Below are 26116 nucleotides of genomic sequence, written 5' to 3'. Positions count from 1 at the left end.
TTAAGAATTTGTGTTTTTCCAAAATTGTATGATCATGGGGAAAAGATAACAGATCATCTGAAACTGAAAGAAAAAAAAAACATGCAATTCTATCAACTAGAGAAAGTATTTACTCTGTAGCATACATAATTTCTATGCCAGAGCTACAGGGTTATAAAGGGTTGCTTTAACTGATGAAAGTTCTTAACTATAAAATAATGTGTATTGGATTCTTCTTTAAATTAGAATTTCTATGATTGTATTTCAGTTGGAGTAAGCAACCTTGAGCGTCTGCTAGGTACAGTGTTGAGAGTGTCAGTGTGTTATGCTGTGGCAGGGTTGCTATTCATAGGGATCAGTGGCAGGGATACAGAAGCAAAACAAATTCTGAAATCCAAGAGCTCAACCACAAACATCAGGGAATGGTTCTGCAGCAGTGTCCTAACATTTATTCTGGAAGGCCTTCTACTGCAAGTGTGTGGGTGTCTGTTACTAGAATTTATAGAAAATACAGAGAAATTCAGTCCTGCTCTGGTCTTGTAGGAGCTCTTGAGAAGGTACAGCCTAGATAGCTGTAGTCACAAGGCAAACCCTCATTAAAAGAGTCATTTTTTAGACCCTTCTGACAAAGCAATCCTTTTTAGACAGAAAACATCAAATTGTGGGAAATTTAAACACTCATGTCCTTTACAAAACCCCAAATATGTGCCGAGCCTACGTGGCCTAACATGAAGAGACACTTTGGCAATGATTGCCTGACTCTGGACTACAAAACAGAATTCACTCATATTCCCTAGAAAATCCAACTTCTGTGTACAGATGCAAATTCTTAAATTTGCAGACCTAGTCTTAGTAGATGGGAAATTTAAGAGCAAAAAAGTCTCTATCTGTAAAGTGGGAGCATAGAAGTAGTGGCATTAGTTGGAAACACTGGTTCCTCATTAAGGAAATACATTCCGTCATCTGCCAGGTCTTGAAATTCTTGGCTCTGGTTCCTTAGGCACAAAAATCATGGTCTGAACAGCTTTTCTTAAAATGATTTTGGCTTTGCTTGGCATTCCTACAAAAGGATACTTTATATTATTAGATACTTTAGAATCCTAAGAAAACATTCTCCCTAAGTAGTAATTTGTAGGGTTTTATTTGGAAGGACAATGTGTTGGGAGATATGAAACCAAAGCAGAAGATCCTCTATAATGGATGAAAACTAAGCCAGTCCTTGAATTTATATCCAACAGATGGATTCAGAGTAGAAGTGAACATCTTGAAAATACCCTGTTCTGAAGGAACTCTCTTCATTCAAAACTAGACCAAATGGTGTATCATGTACATAAGTGTAACTTCTTTGTTATAAGTCACCCAACTGCATTTCTCAAAGGCATAAATGAGCTCAAGGCTCCTTAATATTCCCATTTCCTAGAACTTCAAGAATCTATTTCTGAAAAACATATCCCTTATCACATCATTTATTGTCATTATTCATCCATTCAAAAATCTACTGTAATATAAAGCACATATCATTTAGTGGTTGTTTCTCAGATTTGCCGTAAGTTTTGAGTATAAATACTGTTTAAGTATAAATGTGTTATAATATTGATTTGGTTCTTTAGTTTTTCTCTGTCTTCCTAGCAGGGAGTATAAAACTCATCCAGAATAAGGAGGCATTCCTTTCCTTAGAACAGATTTAGAATGATCTACTAAATCAAGAAGATATGCTTTTGCTTACAATTTGCTTTGTAATAAGGGAGAACTTTTGGGCACTAATCAAAAAAGAATTACAGTTGAAAGAAACTTTTAAAATTAAACAAGGCATAGAAAGATTTTATTTCATAAAGACCAACCATTTACCTGTACATGAATAATCATCAATTCTGATGTATCCGGTTTTGCAGATGCACATGAAAGCACCCGGGGTATTGACACACATTGTATTCTCTCGGCAGTAATGGCGCCCTTCAGCACACTCATCAATGTCTGGAAAGAAAAAGGAGAACCAAGAGGTCAACAGTGGCCAATATTCCATAGTTTCTTTATAAATATCTTTGGTGGGAAGAAAGGAATAGTGACTAATTGGATAGCATTTTTTTTAAAGCATTCAAAACATCTTCCTTAATAGGAATACTGATGTTTAAATGACATAAATCATGTGAGTTTTTTTTCCACCAACTCCTGCTAGAGTTTCAAAGAGGCTGTCTATATTTCAACTTGCATCATTCCAAATATCTTGAAATTTTCTGTGCATTCATCTACCTGTGTTTTGTAAAATTAATCAGAAAATACAGACTGGGTTGCCTTAGTGTCTTGAACACTTCAATCACTGAGCCTACCATATATTATTTTTTGATTCACCAGCTATTCTGTACACTTGGAGAGACCCTGCATGAAGTAAATAAAGCAATCAATATACACGAGACCTTGAAAAACTTCACTTAAAGATATGAAGCCAAAAACAAATAGTTTATTAGATATAGAAGTAGAGATATAGCTAGCCCAGAAAGTGTCTCAACAGAGATGAAATTACAATGTAGAGACTTGATGTAGATGAGAAGTTATGAAACAGCAAAACAAGATAACATATTGAATATCTTCCATGGTAATTCTCACACCAAGTTTTGAGGATAAAGACTTAAAAATGCTAAGCCATAATAGGCCTTAGTATTAATTGTGAAGAATGTGAATACTGACAATAAGACTGTCCCCATTTTATTGCAACCCTCTGTGCAGAACATAAAGTATTTTATAAATATATTATCAATACGTAATATTGTATGTAGAAGCATATTGGAAGCAATATAGCTATTTTAGGATATTTGTTTTTCTTATTCCTTTGTTTTCTTTTGTTTGAAATGTTTGTGTGTGTGTGTGTTTTACTCTTTTTATTTTCTGATAAATAAAGTTTTAAAAAAAGTACATAATACTGGACCAGACAAGGTATTTCCCTTCCAGAAGTTTTGCTTTCTCAAATCCCTATGGGGGAACACACAAGGTAGCACTGACTTCAAGGGTCATGCTACAGGGATCAGGCTATTCATATAACCCCAACTATGTTCTCAACCCTGATAGTCTCCAAAGAAGTAACTGACATAATCCCAGGAAACTACATTTTAGAGCTTTAGGGCTCTTAGCAACCATCTAAGGTAACTTCTTATTTTATAGATGGCAAAACTGAGGCTTAGAGAGACTCAACTTTCCATTCAGCCCCATAGTCAACACAATAAATTCCAAACTTCTTATCCCAGCATTCAAAGCCCTTCCTAGTTTGATCCTTACTTTTCCAGCTTTATATCCTATGACCTCACCCCCTTCTCTCTTCTTAGTGTTCTGGCTACATTGACCCTTCTGGTCTTCCCTTGAATGGGCCATGCTCTTTCATACCTACATGCCTTTGTATATGCTATTCTCACTACTTGTAACTGCTACTCTATTTCCCACTGTCGCTACTTCCAGTGGCTTTCATCCACCAGAGGATTCATTCTTCAGGATTCTGATTAAATAACACTCCCCTGCAAAAACTCCCCTAACGATGCTAAATGTTCTCTATCCAGTGCTCCCTTAGGACTTAGTAAATATTTCCATTATATTTTCATCAATTATACCTTTATTAATTTTTTTAAGCTTTTTTTTCTCCAGTAAGTCACATGCTCCTCAAGGGCAGGGATTATCTACTACTGTTTCTTAACTCTGGATGCATATTATGTTCATGTGGGCTGCTTTTTAAAAACACTGGTTCTTGGACCAACTCCTAAATTCTCACTCCAAATTCTGATTAAAGTGTCTGGGGAGGAACCCAAGCAATGATATATATGTATCTATTTATACATATATATTTTAATCTTCTCCATGGTGAGTAAAGCAGAGGTCAGCAAACTTTTTCAAAAAAGGGCCAGACAGTAAATATTTTAGGTTTTGAGTCTTCAGGTCTTTGTTGCAACTATTAGATCCTGCTGTTTTAGCATAAAAGCAGCCATAAACAGTACATAAATGAATGATTCTAGCAGTATTCCAATAAAACTTTATTTACAAAAATGGGTGGTGAGCCAGATTTGGCCTGTGGGCCAGACTTTGATGACCGTGGTCTAATGTATAACCAAGGTTTGGAATCACTGAGTACATAATGCATTTCTACATCCACAATACCTTGTAAGAGATCTGGGAAATCATGGGGTCAATAAATGCTACAGAATGAATGAATAAAGCTCTCAAGGCTGGCTTGTGGAACATCTAAGAATGGTTACAGATTTTCTAACTTCTAGTAAAACAGCCCCCTCATTATGCTACACTACTTACACTGGTCTGCAAAGAAAGTTTCAATTATAGTTTAGAACTCAAACTGCAAGCACCCTGGGGGAATATGATGAAAACTAATTTGTTTCTAGACTCTTAAGATCATAGTAAAGCAAGGTGCTAATAATAAGGTGGTTATTTGGGGATCCTGTATTTTATGCAGATTATGTAAACCTCTGACTTCTCTAATTAAAAAAAAAAAAAAAAAAGATTATTTTCTCCTTTCCATGAATCCAGAGAAATGGTCTAACTTATGAGGCTTTTTTTAAGGATCACAGGAGTTTAGAATGAGAAAGTGCTTAAAAATCTGGACATCACTATACAACTGTCAAGGATTTCAATGATTTTAAATCAAGTGAAAGGAAACACAATTCTTCCACCTATAGAGTACAGTATCTAAATTTCCACTGAAAAGTTTTTATAAGTTCTAAATATTATTCCAGGTGAATAAGAAAGATTTTTCTCTACATCATCATCATCTTTTCCATATGTACTTTCATAGTACTTTATATTCTTGTAGTTTAGAGCATTTTATTCACAATAATAATAATCTACAATATCTTCTCAAAGCAGAAAGAAATTTAAGTTGCATGGAAAGTGAGAAATGAGCCCACAATGGAATCCACATTTCCTGGACTTCAGTATAGTGTTGTATCTGTTAAGCCCTTATATTTGAAGAAAAAAACAAAAGATCGTAACAGGAATCACAGGGGGTTATTAATGTGCTCAGTTGCATCAATGGACTTTAATCCGGTCTCTATGAAACAGTGCTGCAAAGAGGTGAAAGTTACTAAAAGCCCTAGGAGGAGCTTGTGAACTACAGAAGAGGCCATCAAGAAGCCCATGTATGTAAAAGCATACAGAATTTACCTCTGGGAATGAAAGAGCCAAGAATAAGGAACATAACTCAGTGACAATGCCTTGGTCATCAGAGGGAAGAATTATTCTGAGTACACTGTGGTATTTCCTCAAAATGAGTAGTTCTGGTTGAGAAAGCATGGTTCTTGGTTGAGACAGGAAACCAGCTTCAGTGCTGGGCCAGCTGGGACAGTGAGTCCAGGCTGGAGCAAGCACTGATTCATGCAGGCACAGTAGCACTTTGCAAAGACAAAGCGATAACCTGTAAGAGGAAGCCTCTTCCAGCAGGATTAGCATCCAAACCTGACAAATTGAAATCATACGCACATGTGAAACACTCCCAATACCCCTCAAGAATACCTGAGGGATGGGAACTTTGAGAGCACTAAAATCCTATTGGAGGAAGTGGGTAACAGAGCCAGGGAATTACTGGTATTTCTGTTAATGTAGCCCTATTTATAGCCACAAGTGAGTGGGTAATTTGGTTTATAATGATCAAGAGGGAAAATTTGTATAGCAGGAGTCATTTGGCCTTCTTATAGAAGGAAATGAATAGTTCCTGTTATTCATTTTGGGGTCTATATCCCAGAGAGTTGGGGGACCTTGATCTCAATTTTCTTCTGTAGCTATTTCCCTTTTAAGCTATCATATGTCAAAGAAAACTTAATGAAGAGTTGTAAAGTAAAAGCAAAGAGTCTATTCAATGTGAAAACCCTTTAAGAATTTGAATAAGTTGAATCATATAGAGCTATTGGAGGTTCATGACCAAGATATACAGAGAGAGGCAGGCCTATTTCTTGGAACAATGTTGTGAAAAGAGAAGTAAAATATGAAAAACTACATCACAATCCTGTATACCTAATTGCCACTGGTCCTTTCTAATTTCTCATGCCCCATCTGCAGAGGAAGAACTCCCCAAAGAGCTGCATTTACGTTCTAAAACTGCAAAGCAACAGAAATGTCATTTCCATTTACATGAGCAGATACTCGCAGGCATAAAAATGGCATGACTAATAAGTAATCTGGTGGAAAATCATGTTCAAATTTAGTCCAGAGTGTATTTTAGTTTCAAATCCCAATTCAGAAGCTCAATGAGTCAAATTCTCACAATCCAATTCAATTCTCTACTCATTTATGAATATCTTCTATGTACAAGAGACTACTAGATATTTGGTCAGATATTGATGCTCTAAGGAGTAGAATTCTAACCATGGGTGGACAGTATGGGGGACAGAATTTTCATCAATATAGCATACTATTAAACAGAAAGAACTGCAAAAAGTTGGAAAGAGCTGCCGCAGAACATAGCTTCCTGCCAAATGGAAATACTCAAACATGAGCTGGGACTGTTGTAGAGATTCAAGCAAAAGGTGCACCATTGAACCATGTGGCCTTTAATATCCCTTCAAAAATTTATTACAAAGAGAGTTAAAGCATAGATCCTAACCTAAAAGGGCTTACAATTCAGGAAATAGAAATATCGTCGTCATCATCATCATCAACATCATCCAATTAGACACCTTCTCTGTTTTAAGCCAGCATTTCACAAGCTGCATTTTAGAGAGCAATATCATTAAGAAACGTTCATAGTTCCTTGGAAAGAGAATACTACATGGTCAAATAAGTTCTGAGACTATCATATAAGTATCATTTCTCCCTTCTTCCCTCCTTAGAACTCACCAAGTACTTTAGCAAATTATGAGCTCTGAAATATCTAGTCTTTTTTTAAAATCTTCATTCATTTATTCAACAAGTATACAATGGGCATGCATTATATTCCAAGTACTGCATTTGCCAACAAAGACAAACTAGAGCTAAAGAAAATGACACATAAATGATAGTTATGAAGTGATATATATCATAAAAACATATACAGTGTGCATTGACTAGGGAATGACTTTTTTTTTTTACAATGCTTATTTGTTCTGAGCACCTATTAATGCAAAGCCCATTTGGTAATTTCTGTTCTAGGTTCTGGTGATAAAAATGATTTTATAACTCTGCCCTCTCCCCAACTTGAGGAGCTGGTAATGAATCTAAAAAGCCAGGACACACTTATATGAAAAAAAAATATGAGGTAGTATATGCTAAGTACCATAAAACAACACTTCAAGGACAGGTGTTCAGAGGAGGTTTGACCACTAAGTGCGAAGACAACAAGAGAAAATTTTATGGTATGGCAGAGCTTGAGGTGGATTTTGAAGAGAAGATAGCCTTTAAGTAAAGGACCTGCACAAAGTTAGAAGGGAGCTTCCTGTTAAATAGAGGTGTTTAAAGATAAGCAGAATACTGTAGAGATTCAAACTTAGGGTAGACACCACAGTAGGAATACAGGAATTGTTGAGGAACGATGAATACTCCATTTAATTGGAGTTTGTGCAGGAAAAAAATGCCAATATAGCTATGGGATAGCACACTATGTGAATGCACTTAAATGTCCAACAGATAAGATGAAGGCATCTTCTTTGTTGTAATATGAAGACATGAAAGCATTTGGAAGGAAGGGATGGGAAGGCAGCATAGAAAAACAAATCCCAAAGTTGTTAAGATGGTGCAATTGAGGAGTCGTAAGAAAGATGCAATTGAGGGGAGAAGAATTAATGAATTAATGAATTAATGAATTAATGAAGGTTTCAGTTTTAGATGGTTACTAAATCTAAAGTAACCTCTTTAGCCCCAGTAACTTTGCATCCCATCACCTTTCTTAGTTTCTCCATATTACTTACCACTATCTGAAAGTATCCAACTAAATTGTTTGTTAATATATCTGTTGTATATTTCTATTCAGAATATAAGATTCAGGACCTTGTCCAAAACAATGGCTGGCCCTCACTAAATATCTGTGAAATGAATGAATGAGTTCTATCATTCATTCACACTGGTCTGACCTGGATCTCAGCTTGGCAGAATGAACCCATTGTCTTCCCAGTGCACTTCCTAGGCCTTTACTTAGACATGGGCTTTTTGTATGAACAGTGAACATAAGCCATTGTGGTGAAACAGTAGAGTGGAGGAACACTGGGATGGGAATAAAGAAGCCTGCATTCTAGTCCTGGATCTGCTACAAATCTGATAGCATTTAAAAGCTGTACCTTAATTTCACCATCTGTAAAAACAAACATTGTAGGTTTTTTAAGTCACTACCAGCCCTCAAACTTTACAGTTCTATAAAAGATAACACGATACACATGGATGCAATGGAAAATCTGACTCTCCAAGATTTTGTAGGAAACACAGTCTTCGTCTCTTAAACTTAAAAAGCAGAAGTAAACTGTGTTTCTTCTACATGAACAACTTATCTTGCCCCAGGGCAAGATAATTTCAGAAGCAGGACTTTATAAATTTATAAATTCCCTTTTATCCTTTTTGAAAGCTGAGACTGACACTGTAATTACTCAGAAACATAGATTTTTAGATCTGAAAGGTATTTCAGAAATTATCTAAACCAACCCCATCCATTTAAAATTGAAGAAATGGGAGGCACAGAGAAGCCAGAGACAATTAAAGAGGTAGCATGAATCAGATCATGAAGACTTCGTGAGCCTCCTTAAAAAATTTGGACTTCATCCTGTGTGAAATGGAAAAGGTTTAAATGAGGGGATTAATTTAATCAGATCTGTGTTTTTGGAAGATCCCTCTAGCACAAGCTTACACAGTTAATCAGTGGCAGTCATAACCAGAACAATGTTTCCAGACCCCAGTTCCCAAATCAATATTCCTTTTGGCCTATGGCTTGCCTCTGGACTATCCTCAGAGGCAGTGAGCACTCAGACCTGTGCCCCTTCTCCTATGTGTTTCTGCCACAGGACCAAAATGCCCTCACTTGAACACACTACATGTCACTGATGCTTATTTAAAGAATAAAAGTATAGTATATTTCTAAGGCCACAGCATTTATCCCAATTTTACCAAGTAAAAGAATTATGTTAGCATATTAATGAACATGAATGACTTCTTGGTTAGCCAATAAAACTCGGCGGCATGCAGCTCAACTGTAAGGACTCCACATTTTGAAAAATAATACAAATCAGTATGGCTATTGCTAAGCCTTGGCCTATCAGCTGTGAAAAACTGGCTAGGACAAGTCAGTAAAGAGATCAACAGCTTAGTTCACAAACCAGGAAAAAGGCTAAGTTCTGAGAAATATAATCTGGAAAGATTTGAAAGTAACATTTGAGAAGATAAAAGTTTTTAAAGTAAAAATTTGCAAGAATAAGTAGGATGTTCAGTGAAAGATCAGTAAAGAATAAATTAAAATGTCATTTACAAATAGGCTAACATTTAAAGGAATTGCTAATAACCATATTTTTTAAAATCAGTGACAGTAATGAGTGTGTTTACAAACACATCTCAAAATAATGTTCATACATTTTCTTCATTCATCTTTTAAAATTTATTTATTTTAAATTGTACTGTACATTCTTCAAGAAGAGTGAAAGGTCTGGAGTTATATAGGTTTTCTTCCTTCTCTTAATAGAATACAGTATTTTTACCTCTGGGACTCCTGAATTAAAAAAGAATATGGAAGATATGCAGCAGGAAAATTTAAAACAGGGTTGAGAGTGAGTCATAAAATAATTTCTATAGGCAAATACGACAGAATTTGGAATATTAAAGGAAAGCAACATAGGCATGAATAGTTCATCCATGTTCCTAATATTTATTGAATTCCTACTATGTAACTAATATTAATGAATTCCTACTATGACATCCATCTTTTTCTCTGAAGAGAGAAAAGAGAGACAAATAATAATGAAGGTGTCAGGGATTGATTTGGGTGATGAATGTACAACTATGTAATGGTACTGTGAACAATCGAAAGTACGATTTGTTTTGTATGACTGCGTGGTATATGAATATATCTCAATAAAATGAAGATTAAAAAAAAAAAAAAAAAAGACATAATGCTGAGCAAAATAAGCCAGGCACAAAAAGAGACATATTGTATGTTACCACTAATGTGAATTCTGTGAAAAATGTACAATGTTTTATACTGTAGAATGTAGGGGACCTAGAGATACCAATTAGTGGAGGGGGAATGATAATCTAATAAGAACAGATAAACTATGGAGGGTAATCTCAATGTTATGGGAATGCTCAGGAATGATTATGGTTTGTAAACTTTCTTGGATATAGTAAGATCATGATGGAAGCAATAGAGTTATTTTAGGTTTTTTTTTCTCTTATTCCTTTGTTTTCTTAGGGGTTGTTAATTTTCTTGGGGTATGGTAGGAACATGTTGGAAGCAATGTAGTTATTTAGGTTATTTGTTTTCCTTAATCCATTGCTTTGTTTGAAATGTTGTGGGGTTTTTTTGGTTGTTGTTTGCCTGTTTGTTTTTAATTTTTTGATAAACAAAGTTAAAAAATTGAAAAAAAATCAGTAGAAAAATGGGAGTAAAAACTAAATGACAAATAGGGTGGGATGGGGGGATGGTTTGGGTATTCTCTTTTCACTTTTATTTTTTATTCTTATTCTGATTCTTTCTGATGTAAGGAAAATGTTCAGAAATAGATTGTGGTGATGAACGCATAACTATATGATCATACTGTGAACAGTTGATTGTATACCATGGATGACTGTATGGTTTGTGAATATATTTCAATAAAACTGAATTAAAAAAAAAAAAATGTAATGAGAGTTTGATAAGGACAGTACCATCAATCCCAACCTAGTCCTGCAGGCAAGGTAAGGCTTCCAGGAGGATGTGACATCTAAGCATGGAATAAAAGAAGTAGAGTAAGCAAAGTGAGATGGGAAAGGAGAGAGCACTACAAACAAAAGAACTATATGCAAATGCTGGGAGGTAAGAGAACCTGGAATATTTGAAGAAAAGCGAAAGGTTCAATGTAGCTAATGAAGTAAGCAGGGGCGATTTTATATAGAGGTCTTGCAAACATGTGAAATAGTTTGATGTTATCTTATGATCAGCGGTAATCCACTGAAGTTTTGTTGGTAAAGAAGTTATTTCCTGAGAATAAGAAAATGGGTAGAGTCAAAGGTTTGCAGGCAATGGAGAAGGTTTGCAACAGCCATTGTAGGAGATCAGAGGAAACTAAGGTAGGTGCACAGTCAAATTACCAAGCTGAGTACAGGGTCAGCCAGGTTGGTAACCATGAATGTACAGTTGTGCAGATATACCATCTAAATTTTATAACAGTTTGTTTTTTAGAGTACATTTTCATATGCATTATGAAAACATTATGAAAACAGATAGTTCCACATTTTCACAGCTAAGGGACCTTTGTAAAGTTGAGAAGTTTCCCAAATGTCTACTGCAAATTAGAGGCTGTCAAATTCAGAGGAGAATCTCCCACATTACCCACTGTTCCTCTCCATTCTGGCCCCTATTTTTGCAGTTTAATCTAACATTCCTGTTCATAAGCCTTCTGGTGCAAGAAAACTCCAAAATATGTCTTGTGCTCTGCCTTTGCTCCCTCTTCTATGCTAATTTTAATTTGATTCACACTTCAAGCCCCAGATGAAGTCCCATTTCACCCAGTGTTTTTCCTAACCTCTTTGGCCATGGGGATTCCATCTGTCTCTACTTCTGTACATTTTGTCTGTGCTTATTCATGGCTAGTTAGTAGCTCTTTTGTTTGAATCTGAATTGTTCGTGATTAAGGAACAGATAGGCTCATTTGAATGATTGCCTTGTCATGTTGGATTTGAAAATTCATCAGCTGAATAGCATTCTTTTCAACGAGACAGATTATTATTTTTAAATATTATAATCTAATTTATTTCATATATAATACATAATATAAAAATATATATAACATACATATAATAAATATATATCAAAAGCTTTATATATATGCCAGAATACAAGGGTTGAAGTCATGACAATAGCCAAATGACTGCCCATTTAGAGTTATGAGATTAATCTAAATGTTACATTAGTGTTTTCATGAAAGATATGGAGCCACTCCAATTCTCAGTTGCTTATTCCTAATTACTTTTATTCTATATAAAACACTGAATAAATTTCATTGCCAATTTTGACAATCTTAATGTTGAATATTGATTAGGAAATATTACCTCATAACCACTGAGTATAAACAAACATGTATATTCTACAATTTCAATACCATTGCTTCGCCATCACATTCTTATTTAACGGTATGAACAATTTTAAAAAATCTATTTGAGAGCACATTCTTCACATTAAAGAAAAATTACTTGGAGAAAAACTTAAATGAAAAAAAGTTGCTTTTGAATTTAAAGTAAAAATGAAAATCTTATATATTATTAAAAGGCCAGAGATCTATTTTTATATCATACCAATGAATAAGAGACGCAACTTAGAAATATAATATTCTTGCTTCTTCATCAATGCTTCATAATTGTTAAGGGTCCCACAAATTTCCTGTTACTTGCATCAAAATACATAAGAACTTCTTGCTCTGTGTTCTGGTTTGCTAATGCTGCCGAAATGCAAAACACCAGAAATAGATTGGCTTTTATAAAAAGGGGGTTATTTGGTTACACAGTTACAGTCTTAAGGCCATAAAGTGTCCATTAATAAAGGGTACCTTCACTGGAAAAAGGCCATTGGCATCTGGAAAACCTCTGTTAGCACGTGGTTGGCATCTGCTTGCTCCCAGGTTGCATTTCAAAATGGCGTTCTCCAGAATGTCTGCATCAGCTTCCAATGGCTGTCTTCAAAATGTCTGTCTCAGCTCCAGCTCTCCATGAGCTCCTTCTGTCTGAGCTTATATACTGTTCCAGTAAACTAAACAAGGCTCATACCTCCATGGAAATTATCCAATGAAAGATCTCACCCACAGTTGAGTGATCACATCTCCATGGAAACATCCTATCAAAAGTCTCCAACCCAATCAACACCAATACTTTCCTGCCCACACAAGACTGCATCAAAGATAATGACATTTTGGGGGGCATAATACATTCACACTGGCACACTCTGGAATAGTCATTTGCCCAAACTAACCCAGCCCTTTACATAACTCAAATCTCTACCCCTTTCTGCCACATACTTTAACTTGTGCCTATGTGCGCTCCACAATCCATGGTTATTGTTGTCTCCTCAAATCTTACTCCTAGATTCTAGCTTCCTTCAAGACAAAATATGTTTAACATAACGAAACCAACATTTACTCCAATGCCTGTTGCTTTGACAATGTCATTCCGTTTTTTTCTTTTCACAGCATCACATATTTTCACAATGGGTCCCCAAATACGATCCCAGAACCATTGAATCAGAGGTAGATTTATTTTATAACACGATCCTTACATATTTCTAGCTATGTTGATTCCCTGCCATTAACCATGCTCCAGCTCTCCTCTCCTTTCTCCAAGCCTTAATTCAGATGTCTTTGATGCACATGAAAATCTTATTTTATATTGGACTTGGTTCTTCTTTTTGAAAGCTTGAGGAATAGACAAGGAGAGCAAGAGAATGTAAAAGGAAAGCTAATAGCTCTGTTTCATTCCAAGCAAGCATTTGTTAGTTGACTTCCACACTTTTAATAAATAAAACTAGAACATGTGACTTGGATTGCTTGGAAGGAAAAATAAAGCTGGTATTTAGAATTTAATCTCTAAGTATACTTGACCTAGAACTTAATGGAGTTGCCAAAAGACTATTTCCATTAATTAAATTCTAAAAAATTGCTAATCCTATGATGCCTCACATGTTACTTCAAGTGGATTTGTTTCCAGGGAGGTGGTTTATTTTTTTTTCAAAAATCTGCATTTTTCTAATGAAAATATGATAATGAACTGCTGCTTCACATAAGACACCTGCAGCTGATTTGTTTAAAATGAATCACTTAATTCTAAGCAGACATTTCCCCTTAATATTAACAAACAACTACCTGCATATGTAATTATCAAGTACTTTACCCTGCTATTAATTTCCAGAAAAATAACATGAATCCCTATGGCTACATTTAAAGTGTTGTCATGAAATTTGTAAAATGAGGAAGAATTATTCATACTCTACATCCAAGAACTTGACAGACTATTATTCAGACCAGGAAGGAATTTGGCATAAGATTGTCTGGTTCTGGAAATAATCCATGGTTACTTAACTCCTGAAGTAGCTAAAGACCTTATTATAATTGACTTCAAATATAACACAATACTTCAAAAGCATTGTTGCCCCATGTTTTCAATAAACCAATGGCATAATACTTTGGTTTGAAGAGTAAATTCATGGTGCATGAATTGACTGACACACTGGCAGTAATAAATATAAGTGAAAAAAACACAATGTTATCAACAAACATTTATCAATGAGTTATTTTTCTGCTAGCCATTTTCATATACTTAATCTTATTTAAACTCCACTCTCCCTACAACCTCCTGAGACAAATTTTCCCTGTTTAATAGGTGAAGAAACTGAGGCTCAGAGATGTTAAGTGACTTGCACAAGTTCCCATAGCTAGTAAATATTGAAGGTAAGAATTAAATCCAAATCTTGTTGTGCAATGTTCTTTCCATAACAATGGAGCTCTCACCATTTGTCAAAAATGGAAAGATTTTTATTTGATCTATACAAGCATACTATTCATTTTGCCTATTAAATCCCAAATTTTCTTCCGATATATCTTTTTAAAATAAAATTACAGATGACTGCACATATAAATCTGCAAAGAGCTGGTCCAGGTAGCAGAATGACTCTTTATCCACACAGAATGTGTATAAAATAGCTATTTATTCTGATTTACTCTTCATTATTGATACAAGGGTAACAATTATAATACTTCTTTAACATTGGCAGGTAGCAAATGTTTCTATCAGACTCCAAAGAAATGCAAAGGCAAGAGAGCTGGTCAAATCAGTGGGCCAAACAAAACTCAGAATCATACCAGAAATGCAATGATGTTAAAGGCTATGGATACAAATTTCCCTGGCTGCCAAAGGGTCTCAGGGCTCCCTTCCACATCTTCCCAATTGTTTCTGAGGGTATCCAGGGGTTCAGGGATTCAGGAATAAGACAACACATATGTATTAGCACTGACCCCCACCTCCCTTGCCGTAGGAATCCCCTGGGCATTTTCCATATCTTCTGAGCCTCTGTCAAATCTTGTACATACTCTTGTGCCCCTACCTTTCTCCTTTTGAGAAAAGCCCCATTCCCAAAGCTACAAAACTTTTGAGACACCACACAACATCTTTAGTCTTCAACATGTGTTCAGAGATACTCAACACTGGAGAAAATATTCTTTTCCCTAAATCTATTTTGTTCTTTGATCCCCAGGCCCTAGAATAGCCTATGAATGTCATAAACATAACCATTTATGCCCCTTCCCTATCATCAGATTATGTCTCTTCCACCATATGGTGTTAAAATCACCTCCCCAAAGGGCAGGTACTACTGGCATCTAGTGAACAGAGGTAAGGGATGTTGCTAAATATCCTACAATGTACAGGATAGCACCCCCATAACAAAGAATTTTCTGGTCTAAAATGTCAGTCCCTCAAGTGATTTTAATGCAGCTTGAATCACACTCTTGAGAAACAACATTGAAGGAGCCAACTGTATATTGTTTAAAATAAAACTGAGAATATGAACACTAAAATTCCTCTCCAGTTAAGTATATGGCTGAAAAGTGCTGGATAGTTGCCAAATTATTACAATGATAAATTAGTAAACTCTATCCCTTAAACCAGTGCTCTTCAAATCTTCATATGCTTAGGAATCACCTGGAGATCTTGTTAATGTACAGATTCTGATTCAGTAGGTCTGAGGTTAAGTCCGAGATGCTGCATTACTAACAAGCTCCCAGGCGATGGTCCATGGACCACATGTTGAATACTCAGGTCTTAGAAAACAACTGCCAAAAGAATATTAAAATAAGACTACTTATTTTAATAAAGCACAAAGCCATCAATCACAATTCTTATTTCCACCTGCATCAGGAAAATGGGCATAGACTTTAAATGTTGCCTTCACTAGAAAGTTCCACGAGAGCAGGGGCTGAGGTTTCATTCACAGCTATTTGACCAGTACCTACTATATGCCTGGCACACAATACAAGGTCAACAAATATTGTCAATGAATGAATGAATGCTAAACAAAGATTCTCTGTGAAGTCTGATGCTAGAAGCCAATCATAAATCAAAATCCCAAGAAGAGCCTGAAGATTTACCTCATGAGAAGGAAGTGTTCTTTACCCTATCTAACACATAGATGTATTACTAAATGACGACTGAATTCATCGTTTCTTCTCTATATAGCATCCAAAGCAATTTTGCGCAATAGACTTAATATGAATATTTTCTAGAGAAGAGAGGTCTTAAGGGGAAAAAATCAGCCAGTCATGTAAAGTCACACAACGATAGTGTGATGTTTCAAAAGGATAATAAATGGGCAACACTGATTGCTTCTTCAACTTCCTTTGCATGGGAAACCATGTCCAAGAAGAAATTCAGAGAAGCTTCATCTTTATTAGATTTGATTTTAAAATTTAGAAGTCCTCTACTTCATAGCAGAGGAGACCATAGCTTGAAAAAAAAATGCTCTTTTCCTCTGATTTGAATATCTTAATGGTGTTCAATTTACAAATGAATGGAAATTGCTTTTGCTTCAAAGAAACCTGAAGTTATCTAATACAGAGTAAATGATGAATGAGTCCTGAAGAATTGCTAATGCAAGTTCAAACTTGGCTGTGTCACTTTGGAAGGGATTTTAAAAAGTTCTGCATCAAACTTCTCAATTGGAGAAGGAATGATTCTGTTGTGAAAAAGTCCATTTTGCTCAGCACTGTAAAAATGTAAAATCTATGTCCCTTAATGATATATATGTGCTGCCATATATCATATTAATACTAAAGGCTGTTTTATGTGGCCAATTTTCATTTGGTTAGATGGAAGAAGATGTCATTAAAAGGCCAATTCATTTTTTTTCAACATTAATAAAATGCTTTTATTCTTCTTTTTCTAAATTTTGCAACCTCGGAGATTTTTATTTAAGAAACTCTACCACAGTACACCACAGAGAATATATCACTAACCATAGTTTGGAAAGCTACAGTCTACTAGAAGTCCCTAATTAATCCCACAGGGCTTGGTCCTGTACTTATTTATCCCTCCTCAGTTAGCAGATCTCCCATTAGGTTCAGTGGGAACTTGTGTGCTGGGTTTGCAATCAGAGAATAGAGCTTGTTCCATGTTATTTCCCTTTAAATCTCTTAGAGCAACTCTGTGAGGCTTTCGCTCTTCTTACTCTTAAATGAAAAATCTTAGACTACCACTCTATTACATATTTAATAATAGGCAGATACTGGCTAGGTCAGGAATTCATCACTGAGTGAATTAGTGTGAGACAGTAACAGCTGTGACAAGAGAGTGAGGGTGGGGGGGGAAGGGAGGGAGGAAGACAGGAAGAGAGGGAGAAGGAAAAGAGGGGAAGGATAAAAGAAGGGAAGGGGAAGGAGGAAGGGAGGAGGGAAGAAAGAAAAACAAAAAGATATAGATAGAGAAAGAAAGAGTTGTTTTCCCATTGTCTTCTTGTTTGGGTTATTTACATGGACCCAACTCATTATATAATTTCTGTAATGCCAAATAGCTGCTTTCTGGATGTACTACAGATTTGCTTTCTTTATAGAAACATTCTATTTTTAAAACCTAGCTGCTAAAAAAATAAGTATTTGTAAAGAAAAATCTATATGTCACTGTTGCACATAAAAATAAGAATTAAATTAGGTATCTAACAAGCAAATTCAAAGTGGCAAAAAAAAACACACCAGAGTTTGGATTCGGACCATACGGATTTGCTGTTGCTATTTGGGTATGTGAATTTGGGCAAGTCATTTGATACCCAAGCTCTTCAGTTTTTCAACTTATAGAACAGGAGATTAAAATAAGGACTGCATCTTAAGACAGCTGGATGAAACAAGATGATGTATGTATGAAGGGATTTAGACACCTCCAAAGAACCATATGGTTATTAGTAGCTGGTGTGTTTTTTAGTATTAGTCCTATTGACAACCTGTAGCAGAAAGAAAGAATATAGCAATTACTTACTTTCATTAAGAATTACGCTTGCATTGCCTTGTACATGGGCTAGATTCCCATGAAATGCAGAAGACCAAGAAAGGAGAGAGAAGAGGCCTCATTAGTCTAAGGATAGCATTAAAAAGACAGAAATAAGGTGGGAGGAGACAGAGTTTCTCTTTTTTTTTTTTAATTTTGTTCAGATTGTTCACATACCATACAATCATCCAAAGATCCGAAGTGCACAATCAGTTGCCCATGGTATCATCATACAGCTGTGCATCCATCACCACAAGTAATTTTTTTTCAATATTTAGAACATTTTCATTACTCCAGAAAAGAAATAAAGACAAAAAAGAAAACTCAAATCCTCCCTTACCCCGAACCAACCCCCCTCCATTATTGACTCATAGTATTGGTATAGTACATTTGTTACTGTTGATGAAAGAATGTTAAAACATTACTAACTGTAGTCCATAGTTTGTGATAGCTATTTTTTTCCTATATATCCCTCTATTATTAACTTCTAGTTATACTGTCATACATTTGTTCTAGTTCATGAAAGAGATTTCTGATATTTGTACAGTTAATCATGGACATTGTCTACCACAAGATTCACTGTTCTATGCATTCCCGTATTTTAACCTCCAACTTTCCTTCTGGTGACATACATGGCTCTAAGCTTCTCCTTTCCACCACATTCACACACCATTCAGCACTGTTAGTTATTCTCACAGTAACATGCTACTGTCACCTCTGTCCATTTCCAAACATTTAAGTTCAACCTAGTTAAACATTCTGCTCATAATAAGCAACTACTCCTGATAACTTATGTCTATGAGTTTATGTATTATAATTAGTTTATATCAGTGAAACCATACAATATTTGTCCTTATGTATCTGGCGTATGTCACTCAATATGGTACCCTCAAGGTTTCTTCATCAACCCATTTTATTTAAGATGGTTTTGTTCATCCACCATACATTCCATCCTAAGTAAACAATTGATGCATTTACCACCATCACCACTATCTATAAAGGACATCTCCATTTCTTCCACAAAGAAGGAGGAAGAGTCAAAGAAGGTAGAGACAAAACAAAAAGAAAGGAAAAATGAAGCTAAAAAAGCAACAAAAGTAAAGAACTAAACTAAAGTACAATAAAAGGGTCAGACTACATCAGCAATGTCAAGAGTCCCATACCCCTCCCTTATGCCTCCCTCTTACAGGCATTTAGCTTTGGTATATTGCCTTTGTTACATTAAAGGAAGCATAATACCATGTTTCTGTTGACTATAGTTTCTATTTTGCATTGATCGTGTTTTTTCCCCAATACCACCCCATTTTCAACACCTTGCAAAGTTGACATTCATTTGTTCTCCCTCATGTAAAAACATATTTGTATATTTTATCACAATTGTTGAGCACTCTAGGTCTCACTGAGTTATACAGTCCCAGTCTTCATCTTTCCTCTTTCCTTCTGGTGTCCCACCTGCTCCTAACCTTCCTCTTTCAACCACACTCAGTCATCTTTGCTCAGTGTATTAACACTGTTGTGTTACCATCACCCAAAATTGGGTTCCAAGCCTCTCACTCCTGTCTTTTCCTTTCTGTCTGTAGTGCTCCCTTCAGTATTTCCTGTATAGCAGATATCTTGTTCACAAACTCTGTCATTGTCTGTCTGTCAGAGAATATTTTAAACTCTCCCTCATATTTGAAGGACAGTTATGCCAGATATAGGATTCTTGGTTGGCAGTTTTTCTCTTTCAGTGTCTTAAATATATCACATCACTGCCTTCTTACCGCCATGGTTTCTGCTGAGAAATCTGCACTTAGTCTTATCAAGCTTCCTTTGTATGTGAGGGATTGCTTTTCTCTTACTGCTTTCAGGATTCTCTCTTTGTCTTTTATGTTTGATAATCTGATTATTAAGTGTCTTGGCATAGGTCTATTCAGATCTATTCCGTTTGAGGTATGCTGCGCTTCTTGGATCTGTAATTTTATGTCTTTCATAAGAGATGGGAAATTTTCATTGATTATTTCCTCTATTATTGCTTCTGCCCCTTTTCCCTTCTCTTCTCATTCTGGGACACCCATGACATATATATTCATGCACTTCATGTTGTCATTCATTCCCTGAAATGTTGGTCATATTTTTCCATTCTTTTCCCTATCTGTTCTTTTGTGTGTAGGATTTCAGGTTTCTTGTTCTCCAGTTCCTGAGTGTTTTCTTCTGCCTCTTGAGACCTGCCGTTGCATGTCTCCATTGCATTTTTCACCTCTTGTATTGTGCCTTTCATTTCCATAGATTCTGCCAATAGTGCTTTCCAAACTTTCGATTTCTACCTTATGTTCACCTAGTGTTTTCTTTATATCCTTCATCTTTTTTGTCATATCTTCCCTGAACTCGTTGATTTGGTTTTTGAGTTGACTAAGCATAGTTCTTAAAAAATCTTTGATTGTTTCATTAAAGTGAAACAATATCTCCACTGTATCTTAACTCTTTGGACCATATCTTTGTTTTTCCTATTATAATTTGTAGTTATCTGTTGTCTAGGCATCTGGTTTCCTTGGTTAACCCAATCAGATTTTCCTGGACCAGAAGGAGTTCAGGTCTCAGAATGGGGTTATATTCAGGGTGTATCTTAGAAGAATGACAGACCTTCCTGTGGGGCCACTAGCCACTGTGCTTTTCCTAACTTGCCCAGCAGGCAGTAACTGTCAGCCTGTCACTCCCAACTGGTGTAAAGAGGTGTGGCCCTTTTAGTTTCTATTTTGGCTGTTTTCCCCCAGGATCTGGGGTCTGAGTTCTGAAAGGAAGGCTGGCCCTAGAACTGGGCCCCACCTCCTTCCACTTAGGGAAGGTACACCCCCTAGGGAGTTATCTTCTGTGTTTGAATTGCTGCTTCTGTTATTTCCACCCCTGTCTGGGTCAGAGAGCTGCAAACTAAAAATGGCTGAGGCTTTCTTCACAGAATCACTCATGTTGATAAAGAGAGAGAGGGAAAGAAAGCCTCTTTTCAGAGCCAGTCCATAGCCCCCACTTTTGCCCATTGGTCAGAGAGAGCCCCTAGTCTTTCTGGCTCTTTCAGGTCAGTCATCTCTAAAAGCCTCTGTCTGCTTGTCTATGTTTGTAGCTTATATTCAGCAGTCCACATTTGTTAATTAAAATCCCAGTTGGATTGGGCTGAGCTATATTTGCTTGCTCCAAGAGTGCTGCTTTCTACCACAGAGAGGTCCTGCAGCTCAGCCTTCTGTGGGGGGAGGGGACTCCCAGTGTGGTTCCAGTTTTTACTTACAGATTTTATGCTGCAATCTTAGCCATTCCACCCAATCCAGGTTGGTGTACAATGTGTGGACAGTCACAGTTGTCCCCCAACAGCTGTTCCAAATTATTTACTAGTTGTCCCTGGTTGTCTGTTAGTTGCTCCAGGAACTAACTAAATTCCACTCCTCTCTATGCTGCCATCTTGCCCCTCCCTCGACAGAGTTTTTTTGATATGAAAGATGAATTAAGAAAATAGATGTTTGAACTGGGTGTCCAAATATAATAATTTATAGTTTGAGGGTATTACTGTGTCTGGCATAGTACTGGTACTAAACAAATATTTGTCAAGATTCCATTCTGCAGGTTCAACTAGCATTTACTAAGTGCCTTCTACATACAGACATTCACCGTTCAAGTGAGTTGTCTGCCTAGGATGCTACAGCAAATACAATAAAATGGGTTGGCTTAAACAATAGGAATTTATTATCTTACAGTTTTGAGGCTGAGAAAATGTCCAAATCAAGGCATCATCAAGGTGATGCTTTCTTCCCAAAGACCAGCTGCTGGTGAGCCTTGGCTCCTCTGTCTCACGGCTGCTGGTCTGTCCTTTCTTTTCTGGGTTTTATTGATTTCAGCTTCTTGCTGCAATGACTTTCTCTTTCTCTCTCTCTCTGTTGTCATTCCATTTATAAAGGACTCCAATAATAGGATTAAGACCCATCCTGAATGAGGTGGGTCACACTTTAACTGAAGTAGCCTCCTGAAAAGAGCCCACTTACAATAGGTTTACACTCCCAGGAATGGATTAGATTTAAGAACATGCTTTTCTTGGGGACATACAGCTTCAAACCACTGCAGTTGATGTGCAAATTACTGAAGGAGAAAATTCAAATCTTAAGTAAAAATTAGAAGTCTTCAGAAAAAGTAATGGTGAAGATGGGAAAACTTCTAGGACTTGCAAATAATGAATGCTATGAATTAATAAATTCCCTTTCTTGCACTACTAAAAATAATCTTAAAACTTAACACATACTCATTTGAAACATCTGAATCCCCTTTTAGTTGTAAAAATCAGTATGACAACTGGACTTTCTTATGCATAATATAAACCCTAACTATTAGCTCAATGCTTGACCTGAACAATTCTTCAGTGATGTGGTGGACTAATGGTGCCCATTTGTTCAGTATAGAATAAAATACTAATTCTTCAATCAGATAAAAAGTCAAAAAAGAATTTAAAAATTTAAATCTTTGCTGAATTCATAAGGGAAATCTGCAAAGTTAAAATAAAAATCAAGCAAAGTCAAGAATGAAGATTAAATCATGGATAACTGGACCACAGAATTAAAAGTATTTAAGCCAGATGAAGCATCATGAACAAAGGAAGTGATCAGGATAGCGGAGTGTGATGGTTAAGTTCATGTGTCAACTTGACCAGGTAATGGTGTTCAGTACTTGGGTTAAGCAAGCACTGGCCTGACTGTTACTGTGAGGACATTTTGTAGACTTGAATCATCAGTAAGTTGATTGTACCTATGGTGATTACATCTACAATCAACTGAGTAGATTGCCTTCAAGAGTGAGAGATGTCTCATCCAATCAGTTGAAGGCTTTAAAAGGAGAAGTGATGATTTCAGCAGTCAGAAGAGAGAATTTCTATCTCTACTTCAGCCAGCCGTCTCTCCTGGGGAATTCATTGAAAACCTTCACCAGAGTTCCCAGTTTGCAGCCTGCCTTATGGAATTTGGACTTGTGCATCCTTACAGTCATGCAAGATAATTTTTATAAACATCTAATAATATTTACAGATATCTCCATCAGTTTTGTGTCCCTAGAAAGCCTGACCAATACAAGGAGGAAGACTTTCAGAACCAAAGAAGGGTTCTAATTGGGGTCTAATGGATGAATTGCTACACAGAGCCAGGCAACTGAAACCTAGGCACAGTAGTTTGAGCTTCGTGCAGTGAGCAACAGGAAGGCACTGTGCTCTCAAGTAGCAGAAATGGTATTTTGTGTCAATTAATCTGGAAAATGGGTCCTGGTTGGGTAAGAGTGGGGAAAGACACTAGCGACAGAATGATTAAACAGAAGATAATGTGAAGTGAAAAATGGCAGGGATCAGAATGAAAGGGATGAATGAAAGAATCCAAGAGAAACTGGTCAAACAATAAGGAATTATATATTTTGGGGAGTTTCAGATTATACCAAACGGTTTCCCATACTCTTGTTAAGTTGAATAAATGTCTCTCAAACTTACTTTAGATTTCACTTAACAAGGCATCATTTACCAATTTAAGTAATTATGTGTGATATGCAATTAATAAATGACTTACTTGTACAGAACTCCTTTCATTTTCTTAGTGTCATATCCAAGGTTTAGACAGCAACAGTGCCAGTGATTTTAAGGGCTTGAGGATAAGGAAAAAGCTTCTTCACTATAAAGCATTGTTGGGCTGACACAGCTGTAATCCCTGGCAACTATTAAGCACTAAGGGAGAAACTTTCTAAATGAATGACTTCTGAAGACCTACCTAAAAAGGAGTTACAACAGGACCTTAACATAATAATGAACAATGGAATGTTAATAATGAAGATACAGTCAAAACAACAAAAGCTCTTGCTTTTTTCAGTTTAAAGTGAAGACAGAGCACAGACCCATTCTGAAAAGCATGATATCCAAAGAAATTTCTGACAACTTTTATAGATTGTATGTACTGATAAGAGGCTAAATGAGAGGATAAGTACTAAAAAAATTAGTAAGAATCTATAAGAGATTAACCACACTAAATGAATGGAGACACAAATATTTTTAAAAAGAGAAATACGGGAAACATATAGTTCACAATAAACATAAAATAAACCAAGGTACTTTGAGGTATTTTAGATCTTTTATATCTAAAATTTGGACAAGCCCTCCAGGCATAAAATTGCAACATTAAACCACCTTTAAAAACATATAAGTAATTACAAAATTCATTCAACAAGAAGCTATCATCTGCATAGCTAAGAAGTTAACATCTGCATAGCTAAGATACTGGTAAACAAAGAAACCAAAACACCAAAGGAATGGAACATAAAATGGAAGCATCTGAAAGGAGGTCTCTCTCTTCACCAAATCCATTTTTTCCCCTTCTGTTAATCTTAAATCTACTCCAAACTGACTTTTGACTCAAAGATTGGACCAAAATTACCATTGCTGACGTCCTCATGGTTTTCCATGAGGCTATATGCAAAAGACATCTTTCAATCTTGATCTTTATTGATATGTCAGATGCATTCTATTTTCTTCCTGAATTCTCTCTTTCCCTTGGTATCTGTGACATCACCTTCTCCTTTCTTTCCCCCTGCACCACAGGCATGACTTTGTTGTCTCCACCACTAAATCATTCTTTTCTATAAAATGCTCAACTGTTGGAGTTTCTGAAAACTTCCTGGATAATCTCTTCTACCCCAATGGGCTCAATTACCATTTATATTCCTAAGAATCTCAAATTTAAATCCAATTTAAACTTCTCTGAACTCTATTCAAATATGTCCTGACTGGCTACTCAACATAGACACTAAAAGCGCCACACTACAGTGTTCCCATCCAATCTGTTTCCTTAGTAAACAGCACCAACATCTGCTTATTTCTCAGGTCAGAAACTAGGAAATCAAACTTGAGACCTCTCTCCTCCTCATCCAGCATTGCCAATGACTTATCAAGTCTGCATGATTTTATCTCACAAATGCTCTCAAATGCATTCATATCTCCATCTCCGTTCTTTAGTGTAAGCCACCACTGTCTCTCATCCATTGTTTTCCTTGCATCCAATTCCCACTCCCACTCATCCACCCATTCAACCTGCAACTAGAGTTACCTACTTAAAATACAAATATGATCATTGTATTTCTCTTTTAAAATTTTCACTAGCTTCTTCTTGCTCCTAACAGAAACCCTCAGGTATGCATCTCTCCCTTGCTCTCTGTCTTCCAGCCTCTGGCCTTCCTTCAGTTCTTACGAAGTGCTTCTTTCTACCCTGAGGCTTTCATACATGTTGATTTCTCCACCTAGGAGATTCTCTTCTTTTCCACCCTTACTTCTATGCCTATTTGATTTTTACTAACCCTTTACATTGCAGAATAAATTCTTTTCTTCAAGCAAAATGCTTCCTGATCCCACCACTAACCATCAGACTAAATCAGACCCCCTCTAATAGCCTATTTCTCTTTTGGGGCACTCATCATATTTGCAATTAAATGTTATTTGGTGTGCTGATCTGTTTATTGTCTTACTTGCCTGAGAGAGTATCAGTCATGTGTATCTTATTTACTGTTTAACCCCTAGATTCTAGCCTTGCACAAAGTAGGTACTCAATAGATATCTGTCAAATGGATCAATGAACTCCAGCATTTACCAGTGCTATATTAACCTTGATTAAGTAAACTATAGTAAAAATCAATAGTCTGAATTACAATCATATCATTAAAACAACCCCACAGATCTAATGGAAATTAAATCTATGTTACTTACAAGCTATCATTTGCTTATTTTTGTATATAATGAAGTCTAATTTCTTAGAGGACCAGATATCTACGAGACCCAAGGCTGATATTTAACACAAACAATTACAAAATAAAGAAAAATTTGCTTCTAAGAAGTCAAAACATACTTAAAGTTAGCAACAACAAAGCCAGAATAAAAAAGAAAACCAAATTCAATAATATAAGAATACTGCAAAATCTGTATAACATGGAATGTATTAACAAAAGGCCTAGTAAT

At 36.1% G+C, this 26116-nt stretch overlaps 1 protein-coding gene across 3 annotated transcripts in view; it reads right to left on the bottom strand.

Annotated features, from left to right (window-relative positions):
• The window catches only part of NELL2 (neural EGFL like 2), a 448103-nt gene that overhangs the window by 190785 nt on the left and 231202 nt on the right, over window positions 1–26116 (bottom strand). For all 3 annotated transcript variants that reach the window (XM_037847584.1, XM_037847583.1, XM_037847586.1), the window contains exon 14: window positions 1828–1953. In XM_037847584.1, the coding sequence (XP_037703512.1) occupies window positions 1828–1953 (126 nt within the window). The remainder of the gene's footprint in view (window positions 1–1827; window positions 1954–26116) is intronic.

The sequence above is a fragment of the Choloepus didactylus genome, chromosome 8, assembly GCF_015220235.1.
Source record: "Choloepus didactylus isolate mChoDid1 chromosome 8, mChoDid1.pri, whole genome shotgun sequence".
Classification (NCBI taxonomy): Eukaryota; Metazoa; Chordata; class Mammalia; order Pilosa; family Megalonychidae; genus Choloepus; species Choloepus didactylus.
Note: the sequence above shows the minus strand (reverse complement) of the source record. Positions and strands in the feature narration are given on the sequence as shown.